We start from the raw sequence: 21,382 nt of genomic DNA, 5'->3' as shown, positions 1-21,382 counted from the left end.
TGGAAGACAAGAACCAGGGGTTGTCTTGCATTCCTTACTGGCGGTTTGCTAATGGGTGCTTACATTCTCACAGGTGGTTTGTGTAAAGCTGGATGTGCCGAGCAGGGGCTGAGGCTTCAAATAAGGAATGAGCACAAGAGTGGAAAGGAAACCAACTACTGCTTTCAGGCAAACTGACCTTGGAGTCATTCTAACCTGAAGGGAAAGCTGGAACACCCGTCAGCAGTGATGTCTCATTTTTAAATAACCAGGAGCAATAAATGGCACAAAGCATCAACAGAACCAAACAATATCATGAAGGCATCTAGGTTGAGAGTGGAAGTGTTGCATGACAGGGCTTTGCACATCCTTCTTCCTGACTTGGCTGTCTCGCCTCTCACCATGGTTTCCAGTGAATCTGTTAACCCTCACCAAGGAGCAGGTCCACATATCCACTCCGTGAATTTGTCTCTATTTTAAAATCTTTATTGAAATGAATTATTACCTGTATCAGATTCTTCTTTAACATTATAAGGACATTCAAGCCATAGGTCAACAGGGGCCACAGGAAGGAGGCAAATTTATTTCTTCTCTACATTTTTCCCCTGAAGATTTGTCTTACTTTTTCAAAAGGGTAACTTCAAATCTTAAACTGAACAGATTCTCATTTTAAATCTTTTTCCCTTTCGATGTTTCCATATGTATTTTTTTAACTTTTCATTTTGAAATAAGTAGATTTATAGAAAAGTTGCTAAGATAGTATAGAGTTCCTATATAACCTTCACTCAGTCTCCCCTAACGTTAACATCATACATTTATCAAAACTAAGACATTAACACTAGTACAATCCCATTAAGTAAACTATAGGCCAAGTCTATTTGTATCATTGTATTTATTTTATTTCATTTTATTGAGATAGGGTCTCACTCTGTCGCCCAGGCGGGAGTGTGGTGGTGTCAACACAGCTCACTGCAGTCTCAACCTCCTGGGCTCAAGTGATCCACCTGCCTTGGCCTCCTGAGTAGCTGGGACTACAGGCATGAACCACTAGGCCCCGCTAATTTTGTTATAGTTTTTGTAGAGATGGGGTTTTGTCATGTTGCCCAGGCTGCTCCCGAACTCCTGAACTCAAGCGATCTGCCTGCCTTGGCCTCCCAAAGTGCTGAGATTACAGGTATGAGGCACCATGACTGGTTCAGATCTATTTTGAAGCAATGGCCCCTCCCTCCACCCCTGAGATTTAAAAGTATAAATGCTCACTATGGTTAATTTGGAAAATGCAGAAAAAATATTAAAATTACCCATCATCCTCCCACCCAGATGTAACCACTACTAATGATATGGTGAGTTTTCTTTTTGTTTCTTCTACCACAGTTTTTCTTACACAATTTGGATTGTATTAGATATACAAAATGTTTCTCTCCTGCTTTACATCTCAGCATTATAACAAGACCATTTTCCTGTGTCATTAAACATTCTTTGAAAACATAGAATTAATAGCTGCATAATATTCCATCAAATGGAGGTACCAAGTTACTTAAAATTACTTACTTAAAATAGGCAGTCGAAAGTGACTAGAGTGAGCTTTACGTTTATTTGTCTGTGTGATTTGAGGGTAGATTGGGAAAAGAAGCCTCCCTAATACGTGAATCCTGATGCTTTTTATTTTTAATTTCCAAAAGAATTCTATAAAATAATACTGGAAATGTGTGCTGGGAAAGAAAAAGGAATGTTAGATTCTGCTCTTCTCAATAAGGCCAGTTCTACTTGGATGGTATTTGCTTTGCTGAAGCCAATGGGGTCACCGCTTCCAAAAACTAGACCCAGCAGGAAAGCTGGATATTAGATCTTTGTTCATCAGTTATCTTTTCTGAGCCAAACCTTTTTTTCATTTCTTTGGCTTGTATTTCAAGCAAAATCTGAGATCTAGAAAATTTAACCCAATATGATCACAAATTGCTAATTCATCTGAAGCCCTTATTGACTTCTATGAACTCGTCGTGGGTTTCCCCAGAGCCTCATCAACTATACCATGCAAAGGAAGCCCCGAAGTGCGACCCCAGAACTACACAAGCGTGCTAGGTTATGCTCTTCTTCCTCTTGGGATAAGTCCCTGGAGGTTCTGGATGGTTCAATCCCATCTGCAGTGTGCTTGGATTGGCTGGACAGCCCCTGGCCCCCACGGACCTCCAGCTTGGCTGGCTGCAGGCCCCTTCCCACATGCAGGCAAGCTCCCTACACCAACCATCTGATTCCATACCTGGTAGTGCTGGTCGCAGACCCTCGGGAAACAGCTCAGCCTTTTTCAAACTACACTTGCCTTCATTTAGCTTAAAGGTTACACTTGTCCTGATGCTGGCGACATCTTCAGAAAGAAACAAGTGAGAGATGTTACCTTTAGAGGCAAAGGAATGGAGACACCAGATGGGAAGCAGCAAGCTGTCCATTGGCGGCTCCCACCACACACAGCACACCCTGAGCCCCTCTCCTACCCTGAGGCCAAGAGTGGCTTGGATCATGGAGTGCCCATTGCCCTGGACTGGGGCCACCAGGAGCCTCCTGAAATTGCAGTTACCCCCTCATGTGAGAGGCAAATCCAGTGTTCAAATATAACAGAGGCCAGCCTGGCCAACATTATGAAATCCCATCTCTACTAAAAATACAAAAATTAGCCGAGCATGGTGGCACAAGCCTGTAATCCCAGCTACTCAGGAGGCTGAGGCAGGAGAATTGCTTGAACCCGGGAGGCGGAGGTTGCAGTGAGCTGAGATTGCACTACTGCACTCTAGCCTAGGCAACAGAGTGAATGAGACTCCATTTCAAAAAAAAAAATTATATCTATCTATCTATCTATCTATCTATATCTATCTATCTATCTATCTAACTAAAACTGAGGGTCAAAAATAGCCTCCACGGTGAAATAAAACATGAAGTCATTTTTGTGCCTTCCTGAGAAAGAAGGCCAGAATCCCCCAGTTTAAATCTGGATAAGCCCATTTGGCGAAATGGTGAAGGGCAGATTTTCCTAAACAAGCCTGTCGTGGGAGGACAGGGCTGAGGGAGCTGTCGTTCCAGACACAGATGGCACTCACTAAACATGGCTAGGCTCTGAGGTCTGAGAGGGAGTGAGGGTCCCACTTTGAGGGCCTGATGTGCAAAATTCTGTTCTCCTCCCAGGGTCAGTCAGTCTTAACCATACGGTAGGTTCTAGAGTCAATGCCCTATAGCTCTTTTAAGCTGTGGTGAGAACTTGAGCAAGTTACTTAATCTCCCTAAGCTTCAGTGTCCTCATCTGTAAAATAGGCATAATTATAGTACCTATATTACCAGGCTGTTGTAAGGATAAAATGAGATAATGCATTTAAAAAAAGGAAAATGTTTAGCTCCTTGCCTGGTACATAGTAATAACTGAATAGCTATTAGCTATTTGCTTGCCCACCCTTGGGGTGGCCGAAATCACCAAGGAACTGTCACTGAGGGATTTGGTGAAACAGACCATGATGTATGCCCTGGCTGAGTCCAAACGTGTATTGAAAGGGGCAGTGAAGGATAGTGCTTGAGACTCTGGACCCAGACTGCCTGGGTTCAAATCCCAGCTCCCCTATTTCTTATCTAAACCACTTTGAGTAAGTTATTTCACCTCTCTGAGCCTCAGTTTCTTCATCTGGTTAATGAGAATAATAGTAAAATTTCCCCAGAAGGTTGTAGTATGGCTTAAGTCAGTTAATACGTGTACTATGGTAGTTGGCATATTTGAATTGCTCAGTCAACACATGCAAGCTGTACTGTCTTGCTGTGAGTCTCTAGCTTTGCTCATATATGTAATATGAACATCAGGATGTAGTATGAACCTCATTCAGGTGTTCTGATGACATAATGACAAAGGCGTCTATATCTGGGAGGACACAGCCTCCTAAAAACCTTGGATTTCATTCTTCATCTTTTGACAAACAGGAAAGGGTTTGGGCCCCTTTCTCGGCACAGAATCCCTGCTGCCCCTGCTTTGCCTATTTCTATCCACACCGTGTGCCCCAGGCGCATTCCCTGGGCCTTTGAGATGCTCTGGAGTACAGCCCACTGGTCCTGGAGTTCTGTGGGCCTCTGCCCAGGATGATGACCCACCAGGGCTGACCACAGCCTCCTAACACACAGTGGCCATGCAGTAAGTATCTGTTACACGGGAGACTCACATTCTGGGCACCAGGACTGCAGGCAACAACACCCTGGAACATGCTCACAGCATCAAGGAAATTAAGAAAAAAAAAAACAAAGCCAACGTCCAAGAACAGCACCCCATGAATGAAGCCCCTTGAATACAGTGATCCCCCAGAGAGAACATGCAGATTTGGTAATTACCCCCAAAAGCAGAGTCATTTGATTTTTGTTGTTTGCTCCTGAGAGGAGAGGAAGAGCCGCAGGTGACAGAGTAGGCCCCTTGCAGTCCTGATAGACAGAATGTGAATTGTCAAATGCATAAACAAGGTCACAGGCTATCCTGGTAGCAGCTAAACTCTCCCCCCCACCCCACTCCACATGGGCCACTAGAAAAATGCCCAGCATAGGGGGTCTCAAAGCATGGACCTCTCAAAGCATGGTGGTCGGGGCATCTGGTGGAGGACCTGGAAGCCCTTTGAGGGAACCTAACACCTGGAGGCCAGAGAGGCCTGGCCCCAGCGTGAGGACCTGCCTCGGGAACTGGGCCCCACTCACCTGAAGAGAGGTGAATGCCAGAGTGACATCTGAGGAAGCACCCGTCTCCTCCACCACTCTTACCGCAGTGCAGGGACACACGGGGTGACACACTTGTTGGCAGGAGCCCCTTCACTTCTACACAGGACAAAACAGACACTTACAGAAAGAGGACATTTCCAAGTGTGACAAGGATGGTTGAGTCCCATGCACCAAAGGCCCCAAGAAAAGAAGGTAGAGCTGATGCCCGGCACAGAGCATAGATGCTAGGCCTTATTCCCACCAAGGGAAAGGAGCCCCTGATATGCCATTTTTTCATGCAGAAAAGCAACCAGGAAAACAGAAGTGAGTTCCAACCTACACAGAAGCACAGAAGGAAACACCAAAGATCCTGCAAAGTATCTCCTGTTTTTTAACTATTTAAAGAATGGTTGCTGCAGCTGGTGGGGAAGTCAGTGGAGGGACGGTCAGGTGGGACGTGGGAGCGCGCAGAGCTGCACTGCCTCTGGGCCAGTGGCCAGCACTGTCTGAGTCTGTGCCTCGGTTCCCCTTACCCACACAGTCTTTTTTATTCCAGTGGAGCTTGTACCCAGGGTGGCACTGGCATTCGTAGCTGCCCACTGTGTTCACACAGACCTGCTGACAGCCTCCGTTGTTGACGCTGCACTCATTGGTGTCTGTGGAACAAAACACTCTCCTGTCATAGCAGCCTGTCACTGAATGGGCTGATATGGTCCCTCCCTCGAGGAAGCAGCAGAAGGGGAGTCACAAGGTTGAAACTCACTAACCAAAGGAAGATGCTGAATGCCTTTAGCATGAGTGCTCGGCACCGGCTGACTGCACACCCCACTCCCCACCCAGCGAATTTCCTGGCAGGAGGCTCAATAGGGCCTTCTCAAGCTCCATTCTTTTTTTTTTTTTTTTTGAGACAAAGTTTTGCTCTTGTCACTCAGGCTGGAGTGCAGTGGCACGATCTCAGCTCACTGCAACCTCCACCTCCCAGGTTCAAGCAATTATCCTGCCTCAGCCTCCCAAGTAGCTGGGATTACGGGCATGTGCCAACACACCTGGCTAATTTTTGCATTTTTAGTAGAGATGGGGTTTCACCATCTTGGCCAGGCTGGTCTTGAACTCCTGGCCTCAGGTGATCCACCTGCCTTGGCCTCCCAAAGTGCTGGGATTACAGGTGTGAGCCACCACACCCGGCCTCAAGCTCCATTCTTGACCAATCCATTCCTCCATTAGCAACACTGAGAAGGATCTGCACTCTACTTTCAGATGTCCAAACTCAGACACTGCCCAGACTTCTACTTTAAAACTCTACCATCCTCTTGAGCTGCCTAGCAAGGGAGGCAGACAGAACTGGGACTCCCTGTTTAACCATTTACACAGTTGAGGCACAGAGAAAGGGAAGTGACTGCACTAATTCCCGTCAACCTGAGACTGAGTCCAGGTCAAAAGGTGGTTCCACCTAAACCCAGACATACATCCATATTCAGGGTACATTTTGTCAAGGTTTCCTGATGGACTGGGAAGAGTATGTCTTTGGCCATACCAAGGATGTGTTGAAAGGGAGAAGGGAGATAACCGTCAGTAGCAAATCACTAGTATATATATACGTATATATACACACACACACATATATACACGTATATATATATACGTGTATACATATATATACACACGTATATATAATACGTATATATACGCACGTATATATATAATACGTATATATACACACGTATATATATATATATATATTTTTTTTTTTTTCCAGATGGAGTTTCACTCTTATTGCCCAGGCTGGAATGCAATGGCACAATCTCGGCTCACTGCAACCTCCACCTCCCGGGTTCAAGCGATTTTCCTGCCTCAGCTCCCAAGTAGCTGGGATTACAGGCATGTGCCACTACGCCCGGCTAATCTTGTATTTTTAGTAGAGACCAGGTTTCTCCATGTTGATTAGGCTGGTCTTGAACTCCCGACCTCAGATGATCCGCTCGCCTTGGCCTCCCAAAGTGCTGGGATTATAGCCGTGAGCCACCACGCCCAGCGTATCCATTCTTCTAAAGCACAAGAGCCAAGGACTGGGCAGGAAGTATTTAAGCCAGTGGTTCCCAAATCCTGTACATCCTCAGGAAGATGACCTTGGAAGCCCTAGACATTCTGAATTGGAATCTGAACCTGTATTCTCAAAGATTGCTGGGTGAATCTGATGGCTGGGGGAGTGGAGTGGGAGTCAGTTGGTAACAAATCCAGTTTATGGCATAGCCTGCTTGACCATGAGGTTATGAGACATGAGAACATGTTGCAAAATGGGCACAGAGTGGAGAGAGAAACTTCATAGTTCTGCTTCCAGCTCAAAGACCTAGTTGTGGGACTCAAACCAAGGCTTTGCAGCCAGTTCCTATGCACAGCAGGGCAGTGGAATTGGTGGGTGCCCCCCAAGCCTCTCTGAGGACTGTGACTTTACTATCTGCTGGGATGTTCCAACAGATAGGGTATCAGCTCCTGAGATATCCTTCCACTCTCTGAATAAAACCGCAAGTCAATCAAGTCGATAGAGAATTCACAGCTGGAAGAGCTCAGTTCTTCTCTCTGCTCCATTTCACACTCGGCGTGTTAAAGGGATACATGTGGGGAGATTTCCTTTAGCAGATCCTTCTCTCAAGTGGATGGACTCACCGCTATTGCTCAGGGACTGCAATGTACCTTTCATCCCCCGATGTAGGAAAGCAAACCTCAGGGGTAGGCCCTGCTCCCCTCCAGGCCCAGCCTCATTCCTCTCCCAACTTGACAGGGGCAGTCTGCTCACCTCCACAGTGGGTGAAGCCATACAGGGTGTACCCTCGGTTGCAAGCACAAGCAAATGTGCCAGCGTGGTTGATGCAGCTGTGGTCACAGGTCCTATCCAAAGAGCACTCATCCACATCTGTAATGGTCAAAGGGAGAGGGGAGCTGAAACTCACTCTGAGGGATGAGTGAAGAATAGGTTTATGATAAATACCAGTTGCTGACCAACACCAAAAACAACATACACAGGGTAAAAAACATTATCCATTCTCCTCACTCACTTGTGTTAAAGAAAGTGTGGAGCAGCCCACAAGAAGTATACTGACTGCTGCGGCCCTCATTTCCACATTCTCTTGCAAACTGCACTTCCCTCAAAGCTCAGTTGGTCACTTTCACCCATGCATACTTGCAGGGCTAATTTAAAATGTTTAAATGAAGCCAAATGAGATAACATACCTAAAACGGGTTTTGTAAGCTACAGGTGCTAGCTATGCATTTTTATTGTCATATAACTATTAGTAAAACAGCAATAGTAATGTATTAACTACGGCAAATTGAAAGGAGAAAACACTTGGTTTGGAGGTAAATCTAGTTCCCATCCCTTTCTTATCTTCTCAGAGTTAGTCTTCTGGCCCCAAAAGGCCAGTTAATCCTGGGTTTTAATGCCCTCTGCACTGAAAGAATGCATTAATACTAATATCCTCAGCAATTTTCTCTTTGCAGACCCTGAAATGTGGTAGTTCAGCTCTACACTGGATACTCTTGGCCGATGCCTTGGTTTTGCTCCTCTCCTATGTGCCAGTCCCATGCATCTGCTAGCCTCCTGGTTCAGTGTGGAAGCCGCCTTGGCTGCAGCGGGGGTCATGCACAGCAGCCTCAGGAGGCTGCATTTGTCCATCTCATCATCTCTTTTCCCTGGGTCTGGCCCTCAGCCTCTTTCTTGTAGGCTGGAATTTGAGTGCTTCACTCCCTGAACTCTTTGGAGGATTTTAACAGAGTTACAACTTGTGTCTCCAAATGAATAAACCAGGAACAGTGCCGCACTCAGTTGAAGCCAACTAGACCACTGCTAGACCACTTTTTTCAACACCGAGTGTGCCATGAGAAACTATGTTAATAAAAAGCAAAAATGTAGAAGGAACAGGAAGAATGAAAAAGCAAAAAAAAAACGGCAAATTCTTGCAAAACTTCTTCATCCCTAGCTTTTCCCAGAAATCCTGGCATTTCTTCAGTAAATTTGTTCTGTGCAAATATTTGTTCTACCAAGACTGATCAGTGAAAAATGAGAAAAACCTAATTTTTTCCCTAGGAATTGATGCCATTTTATGAAATCTGTTATTAATATCAGCCAGTTGTCGAGAAAGTGGACTCGTTCAGTAGCTGACTTTGGCTGCTCAGTATGGGCTTTTACTTTGCCAAAAATAATGAGATCACTTTTCTAATTCCTTTTTAATGTGTTTACACAGCTTCAACAGTATTGCCTGCTCTATACACTAGGAAACATTATGTGGAACAGCAAATTTGCTTTCCAACACAAACTGAAGAAAACCACACAATAATTATCTAGAATTAACTTACTGAATTTAAAGGGGAATATACTTGAACTGCCTGACAAATTATGTATTAAGAACAACCAAGAGAAAAACAAAACAAACATCACACTATAATATTTTTTTAAAAAGGGAATGCCACATCTTTGTTATCTAAGATGAAATCTGATATTCTGATTTTTATGTAATTCTGAGATTTTTTTTTTTTTTTTTTTTTTTGAGGTGGAGTCTTGCTCTGTCCCCCAGGCTGGAGTGCATGGGTGTGATCTCAACTCACCGCAACCTCTGCTTCCTGGGTTCAAGCGATTCTTGTGTCTCAGCCTCCTGAGTAGCTGGGATTACAGGTGCCCGCCACCGCACCCTCCACCATGCCCCCACCTAATTTTTGTATTTTTAGTAGAGATGGGGTTTGCTGTGTTGGCCAGACTGGTCTCAAACTCCTGGCCACAAGTGATCGACCTGCCTCAGCCTCCCGAAGTGCTGAGATTACAGTGTGAGCCACCACACCCAGCCTAATTCTGAGATTTCTAACAAAATAAATTAGTCCTTATTCCCAAAAATGGAGCAAGAATACATTACAGCACATCTTTCCTGAGAACTTCTTCTGCATATCAAAGGGAAGGTGCTCATCTAAAAATAGAAAACAGCTTTCCCCCACCCAAAACAGCTACTAATACTAACAACAACTGCTATCTAGATAAGTCTCCTTGCTGCAGCCCTTATATGGGAAGGATGTGTTTGAGAAGGGGTCTGAAATCCTGAAGATCAACAAGCATCTCCTCCCCACAAGCCCTCCCCCTCCCTCTCTGCCTTCCCTCTCTTCAAAGATCAAAGGCTGATCATTTAAAACAAGTGCTGAGCCAGGTGCTGTGGCCCACGCCTGTAATCCCAGCACTTTGGAAGGCCTAGGAGGGCGGATCACCTGAGGTTAGGAATTTGAGACCAGCCTGGCCAACACAGTGAAACCCTGACTCTACTAAAAATTCAGAAATTGGCCAGGCGCAGTGGCTCACACCTGTAATCCCAGCATTTTGGGAAGCCGAGGCAGGCAGATCATGAGGTCAGGAGTTCAAAATAAGCCTGACCAACATAGGGAAACCCCGTCTCTACTAAAAATGCAAAAATTAGCCGGGTGTGATGGTGCACACCTGTAGTCCCAGATACTCAGGAGGTTGAGGCAGGAGAATCGCTTGAACCTGGGAGGCGGAGGTTGCAGTGAGCCAAGATAGTTCCACAGCACTCCAGCGTGGGTGACAGAGCAAGACTCTGTCTCAAAAAAAAAAAAAAAAAAAATTCAGAAATTAGCTGGGCGTGGTGGCAGATGCCTGTAATCCCAGCTACTAGGGAAGCTGAGGCAGGAGAATTGCTTGAACCTAGGAAGGGAGGTGGAGGTTGCAGTGAACCAAGATGGTGCCACTGCACTCCAGCCTGGGCAACAGAGTAAGACTCTGTCTCAAAATAAATAAATAATTTTAAAAAAAAATGCTGTAAGAAAGAGACCAATTGGTACATAATCTTGATCGTGGGTTAACTCCAAGTTTTTGCTAGGGAGGTATGTTAACTAAATCTACAGACTTTTGCCACCAACTTTTGTGATAAATTCAGTAACATTAAAGGAAATTTTAGAAAAGGAAAATTATTCATAATCTCAACACCCCACTGGAACCCTGTTTGCATTCTGTTTTCCATTCCATTTCTAGCAGTGAGCTCTGCTGTCATCACATCAATGGGTTCTTTAAGGTGTTCTCTAATCATTAACAGCTTAATTTCCAAATACACCTGTGAGCTACATCAGTGTTTTTATTCTACCTAATAGATGAAATGAGTGAAGCCTAAGATGGAGATTGGATTAGTGGCCCTGTCAAGAAGCCTGATAAGCCACTCTCTGCCAGGAGGGCGCTACGTTCTCTCTGCTCCAACCTGTGGACCGTTGCGCAGCACAGCTATGTTTTCAGCACATACCTTGGCAAGACTTCTCATCTGTTAATAATTTAAATCCTTTCTTGCAGCTGCAGTCAAAACTGCCCACAGTGTTTTTGCAGAAATGATCACAACCTCCATTGCGGGTCTGGCACTCATCAATATCTGCAACAGGAAAGCATTGGGCATATCAGAGAGCAATACTTGCCTCATTTCCCACAACTCCCTGAAGGGCCATTGTGTGTGTTGATTAGTCTCTGAAATTAAGAAAAAGACTCACAAAGCATTTAAGGATCTTTGCTGATGTTTTTAACCTTATACATGTTTTCTTATCTGGCTTAACCAGTTTTGAAAGAGAAGTGTTTCATCGTCTTGAGAACGCTGACTTATGATGCCCTTAATTGGCATTAAGGAAACAAACTCTGGGAAAGAATGATGATGTCCTGTTACATTCTCATCTTTGTATTGCTCTCTCAAGGTAAGATGGGTCCCTTTAGTACACTATGTATTCAAGTTTAATGATTAAAGCTATAAAGGACTAGAGCATTTGTTTTGGCAAATTACACAATGATCAAATAGCCTCAGTGTTTTAAAATGATTCCTGTTACTCAATCTTATCTTTTCCCAGTTTCACCTGGCAATTGGTTATCTACTTTTTATCATGCTAAAGGGCTAATCCTTTGTACTCTTGCCCATGAAATACGAGCAAGTCACTGGGGTCGCTCTTCATCAGTAAAAGTTAATGGTACAGTTATTCATTAAGTCCTCTGGATAATCATCTTGACTGTTATTTACATAATAATCTCTAGGCTATTATGTATGATATGTTGATATTATCTCCTGCAAATGAATGCTTCCTTTAACTGCCTTTTTCTAATAAGGCCACTGTCTGAAATGAATTATTTGATGCTTGTAGAGGCTGACCTCCTCAACAATTAGTGTAATTAAGTGTTGGTTCTAATTAAGCCTACTCAATTATAACCTTCCATTAGCCCAGGGGGAAAAAGCTCCCATTGATATGAATCATAAGCAAATCTGGAGTCACGTGGGCTATAGAGGGTATTGTTGCCTTTATCCCCATATGTTAGCAGCATGGGTCTTCCCTCCATAACAGGGCACCCAGCCTCCCTGGGGAGGTGAAGGCTACCTTTACACGTCTTCCCATCCAACTGGAGAGTGAATCCAACAGGACAACTGCAGTGGACACCTGTTGAAGTATCCTTACAGGTGCGGTCACAGCCTCCATTGTTGACAGCACACGTTTCTGGCAAGGAGGTAAGAAAAGACAATTAGCTTCCCAAAGAAGTGCTGATACAGCTGACGAAGGTCACAGAAGCCAAGAAGCATGGTGGGGTACTCATGGTTATACCCCAAGTCTCTGCTACCTGCAGATGGGCTAGAGGGAGAGCAGGTGCAGCTCCTCCCACCCACGTAAATGAGTTCTAGTTCCTAAGGAAGATTGTCAGGGTGACCAGAGGGATAAAGATGTCTCCCAATCTGCAGAGCCACTCCCCCTACTGGCAGATTTAAAGCCACTGAAAGTTCCTGCTGATCTGCAGCCAGCAACCTAAGTAGGACCACATCTGGCAGGCTAGAGGTGAGTGCAGAACAGGGCAAAGGGGATGGTCCTTTCTTAATCTTGAGCCTTCTCCTTTCAATATGAGTAATGGGCAAAGCAAGAGTGGGTAAGCATCGCCGCCCCAACCACTGCCTTGTTGTAGACTACTGGCTTCATCCTTGCAACCGCCAATTTACTCAAATTTGAAGTTTCACTTTCCCTGAAAGGAGAAAGCCCTGTCATAACCACATGAAAAATAAGCCACAATTGTTAAATTGCAACTATGGAGATAAGGAACAATAAGCAAACAGCCTTCTAGTTCTGTATCTCATACAGTTAGTCCAAGTAATAGACAAGTGCTGTTCAACATTCATTGAATTGTTAGCATCTAGGCATCCAGAAACATGATTTTTCTACCATAGCTGCCTCACTTTAAAGGTTGGGGGTGGGGGGTGGTGGCGAGGGTGGTGGCTTACCCCTGTAATCCCAACACTTTGGGAGGCTGAGGCAGGAGGGATCGCCTGAGCCCAGGGGTTCAAGACCAGCCTGGGCCATACGGTGAGACTCCCATCTCTACACAAATTTTAAAAAATTAGTGAGGCCTGGTGACGCACACCTGTGGTCCCAGCTACTCAGGAGGCTGAAGCAGTAAGATCACTTGAGCCCAGGAGGTCAAGGTTGCAGTGAGCCATGTTTGTGCCACTGCACTCCAGCCTGAGCAACACAGCGACACCCTGTCTCAAGAAAAGAAAAGAAAAAAAAGGAACCCTGAAGGGGACAAGCTTAATCCTAAATAAATATGCAGACAGTACATGTATGTTTATCTCTGTTCCTTTCAAAACCTCACGAATATGAGAATAAATTGATTTTTTAAAGTATAAATCCTTAAGGACAAAGAAAATAGAAGAAAAGACAATAGACGAAAGATGTCAAACATTCTGGAAGTGACATGTTAGCAGGAGAGCAGTATCTGGCGTAGAAGAAAGCTAGATCCTAGCGGTCTGCAGAGGAGGTGCCAACAGCTGGTAAACTCATGTGAGCCCCAGAATCCCAGAAAGACTCAGGAATTGGAGGTATCAAGTTATTCTACAGGCAGAAATGAGGACAGAGTTAAAAACAGGAAGATTATGGAAAGTCTACATATGAAAGAGATAAACCTCAGAGCTCCTCCTTAATTCCACATAGTCATGTGACTACCCTTCTCCTATTCTGGCTATAGCAGAGAAGTCTGGACCAGAGAGGTACCAGGCTCAAGGGCACCAGGAATAGCAGAGGAGGAGAGGGTGGCACCGTCAGGTGAAAGTCTATACCCTGAAAAAGAGATCTCTAACCCTCATCCTTCTTCCCCCAACTCCTTCAGCTCCCTACTGGCAGATTTAAAGCCATTGAAAATTCCAAAAGCTATGTTAAAATAACAGCCATTGAAAGTTCCAAAAAGCTATGTTGAAACAACACTGCAACCCAGGATGCTTGCAGCCAAGCCTACAGGCAGGTGGTTGAAGGACTCCTCTCCAGCTAAATTGACCTGGGCAAGCAGAAAGACCTAACGATATTAGCATTCGAGGCTCTCCAGATGAAATGGCTAAGTCACTGCCTCGTCACCCAAACATGAAGCCCACAAATCAATAGAATATACAATTGGCTTTTTAGTATTTTACTATTAAATATGAAAAATTGGTCAAGAATCACTAGACATTTCTGGAAAGCCTCTAATACGGAATAAATAATCAGATGAAACCAACAGGGAAAAAGAAACCTGGAGGAATCAAAGATAATCTAGAGAACAGAAGAGCAGTTAAAAATCTCATAATAAATTTCCTCAGGGAGACAAGAAAAGCATCCATGAAATAAGAACAGGTTCCTAAAACAAAAGGCCAAAGTAAAATTCTTGAAAAATTAAAATATGAAAACGAAAACTTTATCCTGTGGAAAGATTAGAAGAAAAAAATGAAAACTCTCCTAGAAAGTAGAACAAAAATACAAAGGAGAGAAAAGAAAAAGAATAAAAATACAAGGGAGAGAAAAAAAAAAAATTAGAGGGTCAATCCAGGAGTTACAACAGCCAGCTAACAGGAGTTCCAGAGGGAAAGAACAGAGAAAATGGAGTGAAGAAATTTATCAAAGAAGACAGGTGCAGTGGCTCACGCCTGTAATCCCAGCACTTTGGGAGGACGAGACAGGTGGATCACCTGAGGCCAGGAGTTCGAGACCAGACTGGCCAACATGGCAAAATCCCTTTTCTACTAAAAATACAAAAAAAAATTAGCCAGGCATGGTGGCATGTGCCTGTAGTCTCAGCTACTGGGGAGGCTGAGGCAGGAAAGTCACTTGAACCTGGGAGGTGGAGGTTGCAGTGAGCCAAGATTGCACCACTGGACTCCAGCCTGGGCGACAGAACAAGACTCTGTCTCAAAAAAAAGAAAGAAAAAGAAATTTATCAAAGAAAAAAATGTAAGAAAATTTCTCAGAACCAAGGGACTTGAATGTTCATATTGAAAAGTACTAAAAATAGGTGGGCAAAATCCCACAATAAAGAACATTATTGTAAAACTTCAGCTCACTGGGGAGGAGGAGAAGATCCTGGAAGCTTTCAGAGAGAAGCTTTCACAGGTCTCACACAAAGGATCAAGAATAAAAATGATTTTAGACTTCTCAAAACAACTCTGCGTTCTTGAAAACAATGGAGCACTAACTTCAAAACAGTGATGGAAAATTCTTTCCAACTCTGAATTCTACACTGAGCCAAATTCTCAATAAAGGGTGCAGGTAGAATATAAAGGCATTTTCAGGCATGCAAATTTTTAAATACCTCTATCTCATTCACCGGATAAACTAACGAGAGACAAGACATAGGATCCACCAAACAGGAGAACGGCAAAGGATGGTGAATGCCCAGATGAGAGACATGCACTCAGCCAAGACAGCCAGGCCCTGCTAGGGCAGGCTGGAAGCCTCCGAGGAAACTTTTTCACCAAGAAAATTGATTTGATTAGTTACCTACACTGTATTTGAACACATTGAAAAGTGTTTTACAGCTTTGTCAGAAATTTGCAGAAGAATTGGTAAGAGGTACTTAGAAAACTAAGCAAACAAAGAAAATATAATCATAGCACATTACGTGACCCAGGTGAATCGTATTTAGATATTCAAAGTCAGAATAATGTAAGCACATAATATTGATTTAAATTGCGAGAAAACTATATTAAGGGTATAGGGAGAGGTCAGATGTGTGTGTGTGTATTGGCGGGGGGAAGCAGTGAGAGCTAAATCCTAGTCTTTTATAATAGGAAGTTAAAAGCTACCATCTAAAACAGACACATCAAGAAATAACTGTAGGGCCAGGCATGAAGGCTCACACCTGTAATACAAACACTTTGGGAGGCCAAGGTAGGCAGATGGCTAGAGCCCAGGAGTTCGAGACCAGCCTGGGCAACAGGGCAAAACCCTGTCTCTACAAAAAATACAAATATTAGCCAGGCGCAGTGGCACATGCCTATAGTCCAGCTACTCAGGAAGCTGAGGTGAGAGAATCGCTTGAGCCTGGGAGGCGGAGGTTGCAGTGAGATGTGATCACACCACAGCACCCCAGCCTGGGGGCAACAGAGTGAGACTCTGTCTAAAAAAAAAGAAAAAAGAAAAGAAAGAAGAAGAAAAATAACTGCATACCCTTCATTTTTTCAGAAATATGGGGGAGGAGGAGCCAGAAGAAGAAACAGCTCGAAGAATTGACTATTGTTGCCTCTGGCAAAAGGGATGAGGAAATGGGAAGTTATGAGACAAGGAAATGATGAGTTTCATTACAAGCCTAGAAGTAATTAAGTTTCTGTGTTATTTATTTGTACTATTTTCACTTAAGACAATGAAAAATTATAATTTCTAAAGAGCAGAAAAGAGCTCAGAAAGGTTACCTGCTTGGTAACCAATGGCTGTATGATATGTTGCCTGACTGTTAAATCCAGAAACTGTCAAAAGATGGGTTTTGTTTAGGTTGAGCCAGACTTTCTCCAGAAGGAGTAACGCGCCAAAGGATCTGTCTGACTCCCACCCCCACGGCCACCACCTCTATTTCTGCTCATCTCCAGCTTGACTGCTGGACCTTCAGGCAGGCCTTCCCTTGGCCCACAGCCAAGTGCTGCCCCTCTCCATTCATCTCTTCTACCATTATCATCAGCTGAGTCAGAAATAGAAGACTCAGTGGACACAAAAAAAGACTAGCCACCATTCTGAGCTAGAGGCTGCTTCAGAGGAAGAGAGCTGACCTCAATGACCACCCACTCAGTCCCAGGCACTAGACTCTGGACACCTTTCCATATTATTATTTTAATCGAGCATCCCAACTGATATGGTCAGGCTTTATGTCCCCACTCAAATCTCATCCTGAATTATAATCCCCATAATCCCCTCGTGTCAAGGGAGAGACCAGGTGGAGGTGACTGGATTTTGGGGGCGGTTCCCATGCTGTTCTCATGATAGAGTGAGATTATGAGATCTTGTGGTTTTACAAGTGTTTGGTAGTTCCTCCCGCATTTATCCCACCACCTTGTGAAGAAGGTACCTTGCTTTCCCTTTGCCATCCACCATGATTATAAGTTTCCTGAGGCCTCCCCAGCCATGTGGAACTGTGAGTCAATTAAGCCTCTTTTCTTTATCAATTACCCAGTCTCAGGTAGTTCTTTATAGCAGTATGAAAATGGGCGAAAACCCTGGCCCTAAGAGGTAGACGTTATTACATCCATTTCAAAGAAAGACCAAGAGACAGAGCCTCAGGGCAGTTTGCCAAGTCTTACAGCTAGGTGGGGGCTGCATTGGGACGTTAACCTGATTATTCTGATGGCCACGAGACCAGGGGTCTTGCTTGGTTGGTGATTAAGCAACAGCACTGGTGAAGAACAGACACACACCCTGGTTCACAGGAGCTGCTAACCCCGGTCCAGCTGGTCTGAGGGCATGTGGCTCCCAAGTTCAGGTCTGATGCAATAAGTTGGGGAGGGAAAAGGACAATTGCAGTGGCCAAGGAAAGGGAGTGAAGGTGCCTACCCATGAGCAGCCGCCGTTTCACTCGTTTATCCCCATCCACCACTGATGTAGCATTGCTCTCTGTCACCTCCAGGGCAGTGTCCTCTCGCTCTACAAGAGAAGCAAAAGAGCACAGTTCTCAGACTGAATGAGTTAGATTGCTCATCCCCTATACAACTGTGTTTGCTGAAATCCCAGACATAAGAGCAATGAAAGATATGTGACTCTGTTCACGCAATAAAAATGTGTTGTGATGAGGCCCTGTGGGAGACAGAGCACGTTAAATGGCCACAGATCCTTAGCAAACATTAAACATGGAAAAGATTTTGGAGGTATATTGCACTGACCAAAGAGACACTAGGGAATGCAAGCTTCAGTCCCCTGAGTTGAGGACAAAAAGAGTCTTGGGCCTGGAAACCTCTAAAATGGAGCTAGTGAAGGACACACCGTGAAGGGCAAGGCAGGCATCCTGCCAGAAATATACGGCCCTGGCTCCTGCTGGTCAGAAGTGCCGCATCATTACAAACAGCTCTAACTTCATGCTGCCCTGGCCTCCTGGGAGGTGTTGTGCCAGTCTCTGAAATACCAGCATTAGGAGCAGCCTAGTCCAGGAGAGGAGGAAGGGCTTCCCAAGGTCACACAGGGAGAGAAGGGCCTTCCCCACAGGCCTAGACCACTCCCACTGCAGCATGCAAAGTAGCACAGGGCCTGTAGGGGGGCAAATGCACCGGAAACAGCCTGCATCTGTACTAAACACCATTAAGGGGTAGGGGTAGGGACAGGCAGTCTGGGGCAGACCCTCACTCAGTGTTGGGGTTACCACTCACCAAGGCAGCTCCTCCCATCTGTGTGCATCTTGTACTGTGGATGGCAGCTGCACTCTGGGCCGTTAGCTGTATCTTCACAGGAGTGCTGGCATCCACCGTTCCCATGGTTACAAGTCACTGACAGCAAAATGAATCAATACATAAAGCACTGATATTTCCACAAACACGGGGCTGTGTTTGCTCCAGAGAAACTCTGATTCTCATTCTGCAAGTATTTGAGCACCTAGTGCATGCCAGGCATGGTGCACGAAAGACATAACTCCAAGTCAGACCCTGTGGTGTCTGTGTAGGCAGATAGTTACAATACAGATTGTAGAAATGCTGAAACATGGGTTTAAACAAAGTCATACAGGAAGAGGGAGATGGGAGAGTTGGGGGAGAGATTTTTATTATGTAAGCGAAATTATACCAAGAGATTCTAGACTACTGCTTTGTTCTATCTAGAGAAGTTTACCTATTAATACAGCTGTACTGGGGCTTTGGGAAATGCTATAGCACTTTATGCTGGAATAAAACAGGCAATATTTAATTTGTACATATATGTCAGAATTTCTCTCATCAGATTCAATCTAGATTAGTTAGAAGGAAGGATAATCACAGGATGATTCTGCACACAATTAATGTGATATTAACTGGTAATTATCAAGACTATATATGAATGTATTGATGATAGGCCAAAAAAAAAAAAGCCAACTACAAAACTATCTATTCATCAAACTGTTAACTGTTGTTACCTCTGGTAAGGGAAACGGGAGGGGGGAAACTGCATGTTTTCTTTATATGCTTTGGAGTGTTTGCATTTTACATAGGCCCTTTGTAATTTTTCTAATTCAAAAGAACTAATTACATATTTGTGGTGTCTTGTGATTATAGCTATGTAAAAATTGTGTATGCATATGAACAACAACTAAATAGGAATATGAAAAAATTGAAACAGCTGGTTATGTGGTGAGATTCTAGATCGTAGTTTTTCTTTGTTAATTCCTCAAATAATATATGTTAATGTTAAAAATGTTATAATGTTAAAAATGTTAATAATGTTAATGTTAAAATATGTTAATGTTAAAATTAAAAAATGTTAATATATAACAATATTATTTGAGCAGTGATATCTTAAAGACATTTAAAATCTTTAAAAACAAGTGTACAGGTGCCTCCCCCGCCCCCTTCAGCAACTGTCCCCTGAAAGACTTTGAATGTTGAGGGTCTCGCCCCACAGGTGAGTCTTGGAGGGCCTGGGTCTTCCTTTCGAAGATCTGGAGGTGGGAAAATGGCCTCCACTCTGCTAGCTCACTGGAAGCCCTCAGGGACAGCCTGACTTTGAGGGGCCCTAAGAGCATGTCAGAACCTGTTGCTTGAGTGTGATAGTGGCACAGCCTTGGCTTGGACAGCTTTGGGGTGGCAGTCTGCTTTGTGAGGGAGACAATTGAGAGAAGTCCCTCACCAGTGAAACTGTCCCCTCATCTCCTAGTCACCATAAACCACCATCCCCACCAAATGGCAGGGGTCTTCTGTCCATGGCTTTGGGCAGGTTCCTAAAAGGAACCCCTCAGTGCTTCCCCTGGCATAAATCGTGGTTTAGGAACACCATGAATTGCCAGTGGTTTCCTGTTCCCAGGTGGAGTTTTGTTACTACAGTCGTGGTGCGGGAGCTGCGGCCCGATGGTGTAGACCACTCATTTACCCACTCATTAAACACAAGTGTACTGAGAACATCCCATAGCAGGCACCAGGGGAGGACTGAGAGGAAAAATGAAACAAGGTCCCTGACTTGGAGAGGCTCATAGCCGGGGAGACAGACACATCAACACGCAAGTCAACCCAGAGCTATACAGCTGAGGAGAGTGCTGTGGGAGCCCAACTACAAAATGGCTGCCCTGTCTGAAGCACCCAAGAGGCTTCTGATAGCAGAGGATGGTAGCATGGGATTAAGAGCACAGCTTTAGAGCTAAACAGACCAGGGTTTGAACACTCATTTGCCACTCACTCCCTGTGTGACCTTGTTGCTTCACCTTCTGCACAACTTTGACAACTGAAAATGAGTGTAACAATACTGAGCTCACAGGGCGGTGCTTGTAAGAATTAAATGGGATATGGCACATCTTGAGACAAGCCTTTGCACAAAATAAATTCCCCACCAAAAGGTAGCTATTATACTTATTCTTATTAGAAGTTAAACAGAATATTGAAGGTTGAGTGAGAGTCCACCACACCAGGAAGGAAGGAGGGCTTGGGAAAGGCCTGGAGGCATCAAAGAATTTGGGCTGTTCTCTAAAGGCAAGGGGAGTAGTGTCTGCGGAAAGAAGGCAGATGAGGTTTATAACGGAAGCAGGGCCTGGTGGCAAAGAGCTGTGATTGCCAGATGAGGAAACTTGGTTTTATTCTGTGGGAACAGGGAGAACTGCCCCCCAACATTCATACTCCTTACTCCTGAATTTCATTTTCTCCTGATGAGTTCCTTTTTAAAATATCATTTCCCTTCCCTAAGGGAGACCGCCCTTCTGCAGTGAACAAGTACTTGGTAGAGGTCGGTATCCCATGCTAACTGCCTTCCCTGCTGCTGCAGCCATGCCATGAGGTGGTGCTTCTGAGCTGGGCCACAGAAGGCAGCCTCTGGAATACGACGGTTCCCATGGCAGGTGTGCACTGGCCCATACTTACAGATGCAGTCTCTCTGGTTCTTGGCCAGCTCAAAACCAGGCCTGCACTCACAGGCGACGCTGCCCCTTGGGGCCTCCTTGCAGATGTGACTACAGCCGTGATCCTTATTCATGCAGCTCAGGCCCTCTGAAAAACAGCAGTGTGCAACAGGTGACTAGGCTATGGTCAGAATCCTGAGCCCTGGGAGAGCGGCAAAGGGCTAAGGGGTGGCCCACAGATCTGTCTGCCTAGGTCTCCATCAGCCCCACATTTGAAAAGTATATGTCATTAAAGTCAACCTAGGCCAATTAATAGACGTGAAAATTTTCTTCTGTCACCCAAGAGATATGATGTCTCAACTCTCCTAACGAGTTGGGAGCCTTCCCAATACACTGGAGCTCTCTACTGCA

General features: G+C 44.7%; 1 protein-coding gene across 1 annotated transcript in view; it reads right to left on the bottom strand.

Moving 5' to 3' along the window:
- SCUBE2 (signal peptide, CUB domain and EGF like domain containing 2) overlaps positions 1-21,382 on the bottom strand; it is an 81,165-nt gene that overhangs the window by 37,696 nt on the left and 22,087 nt on the right. The window contains exons 5-14 of the mRNA XM_032166652.2: positions 20,994-21,119; positions 18,333-18,449; positions 17,527-17,616; positions 12,079-12,195; positions 10,974-11,096; positions 7,484-7,600; positions 5,223-5,345; positions 4,690-4,806; positions 4,336-4,422; positions 2,240-2,344 (exon numbers count right to left, since the gene is read on the bottom strand). Coding sequence (XP_032022543.1) covers positions 2,240-2,344; positions 4,336-4,422; positions 4,690-4,806; positions 5,223-5,345; positions 7,484-7,600; positions 10,974-11,096; positions 12,079-12,195; positions 17,527-17,616; positions 18,333-18,449; positions 20,994-21,119 — 1,122 coding nt within the window. The remainder of the gene's footprint in view (positions 1-2,239; positions 2,345-4,335; positions 4,423-4,689; positions 4,807-5,222; positions 5,346-7,483; positions 7,601-10,973; positions 11,097-12,078; positions 12,196-17,526; positions 17,617-18,332; positions 18,450-20,993; positions 21,120-21,382) is intronic.

Source organism: Hylobates moloch, unplaced genomic scaffold, assembly GCF_009828535.3.
Source record: "Hylobates moloch isolate HMO894 unplaced genomic scaffold, HMol_V3 SCAFFOLD_11, whole genome shotgun sequence".
In the NCBI taxonomy this organism is placed as follows: Eukaryota; Metazoa; Chordata; class Mammalia; order Primates; family Hylobatidae; genus Hylobates; species Hylobates moloch.
This window is presented reverse-complemented; position numbering and strand designations above follow the sequence as displayed.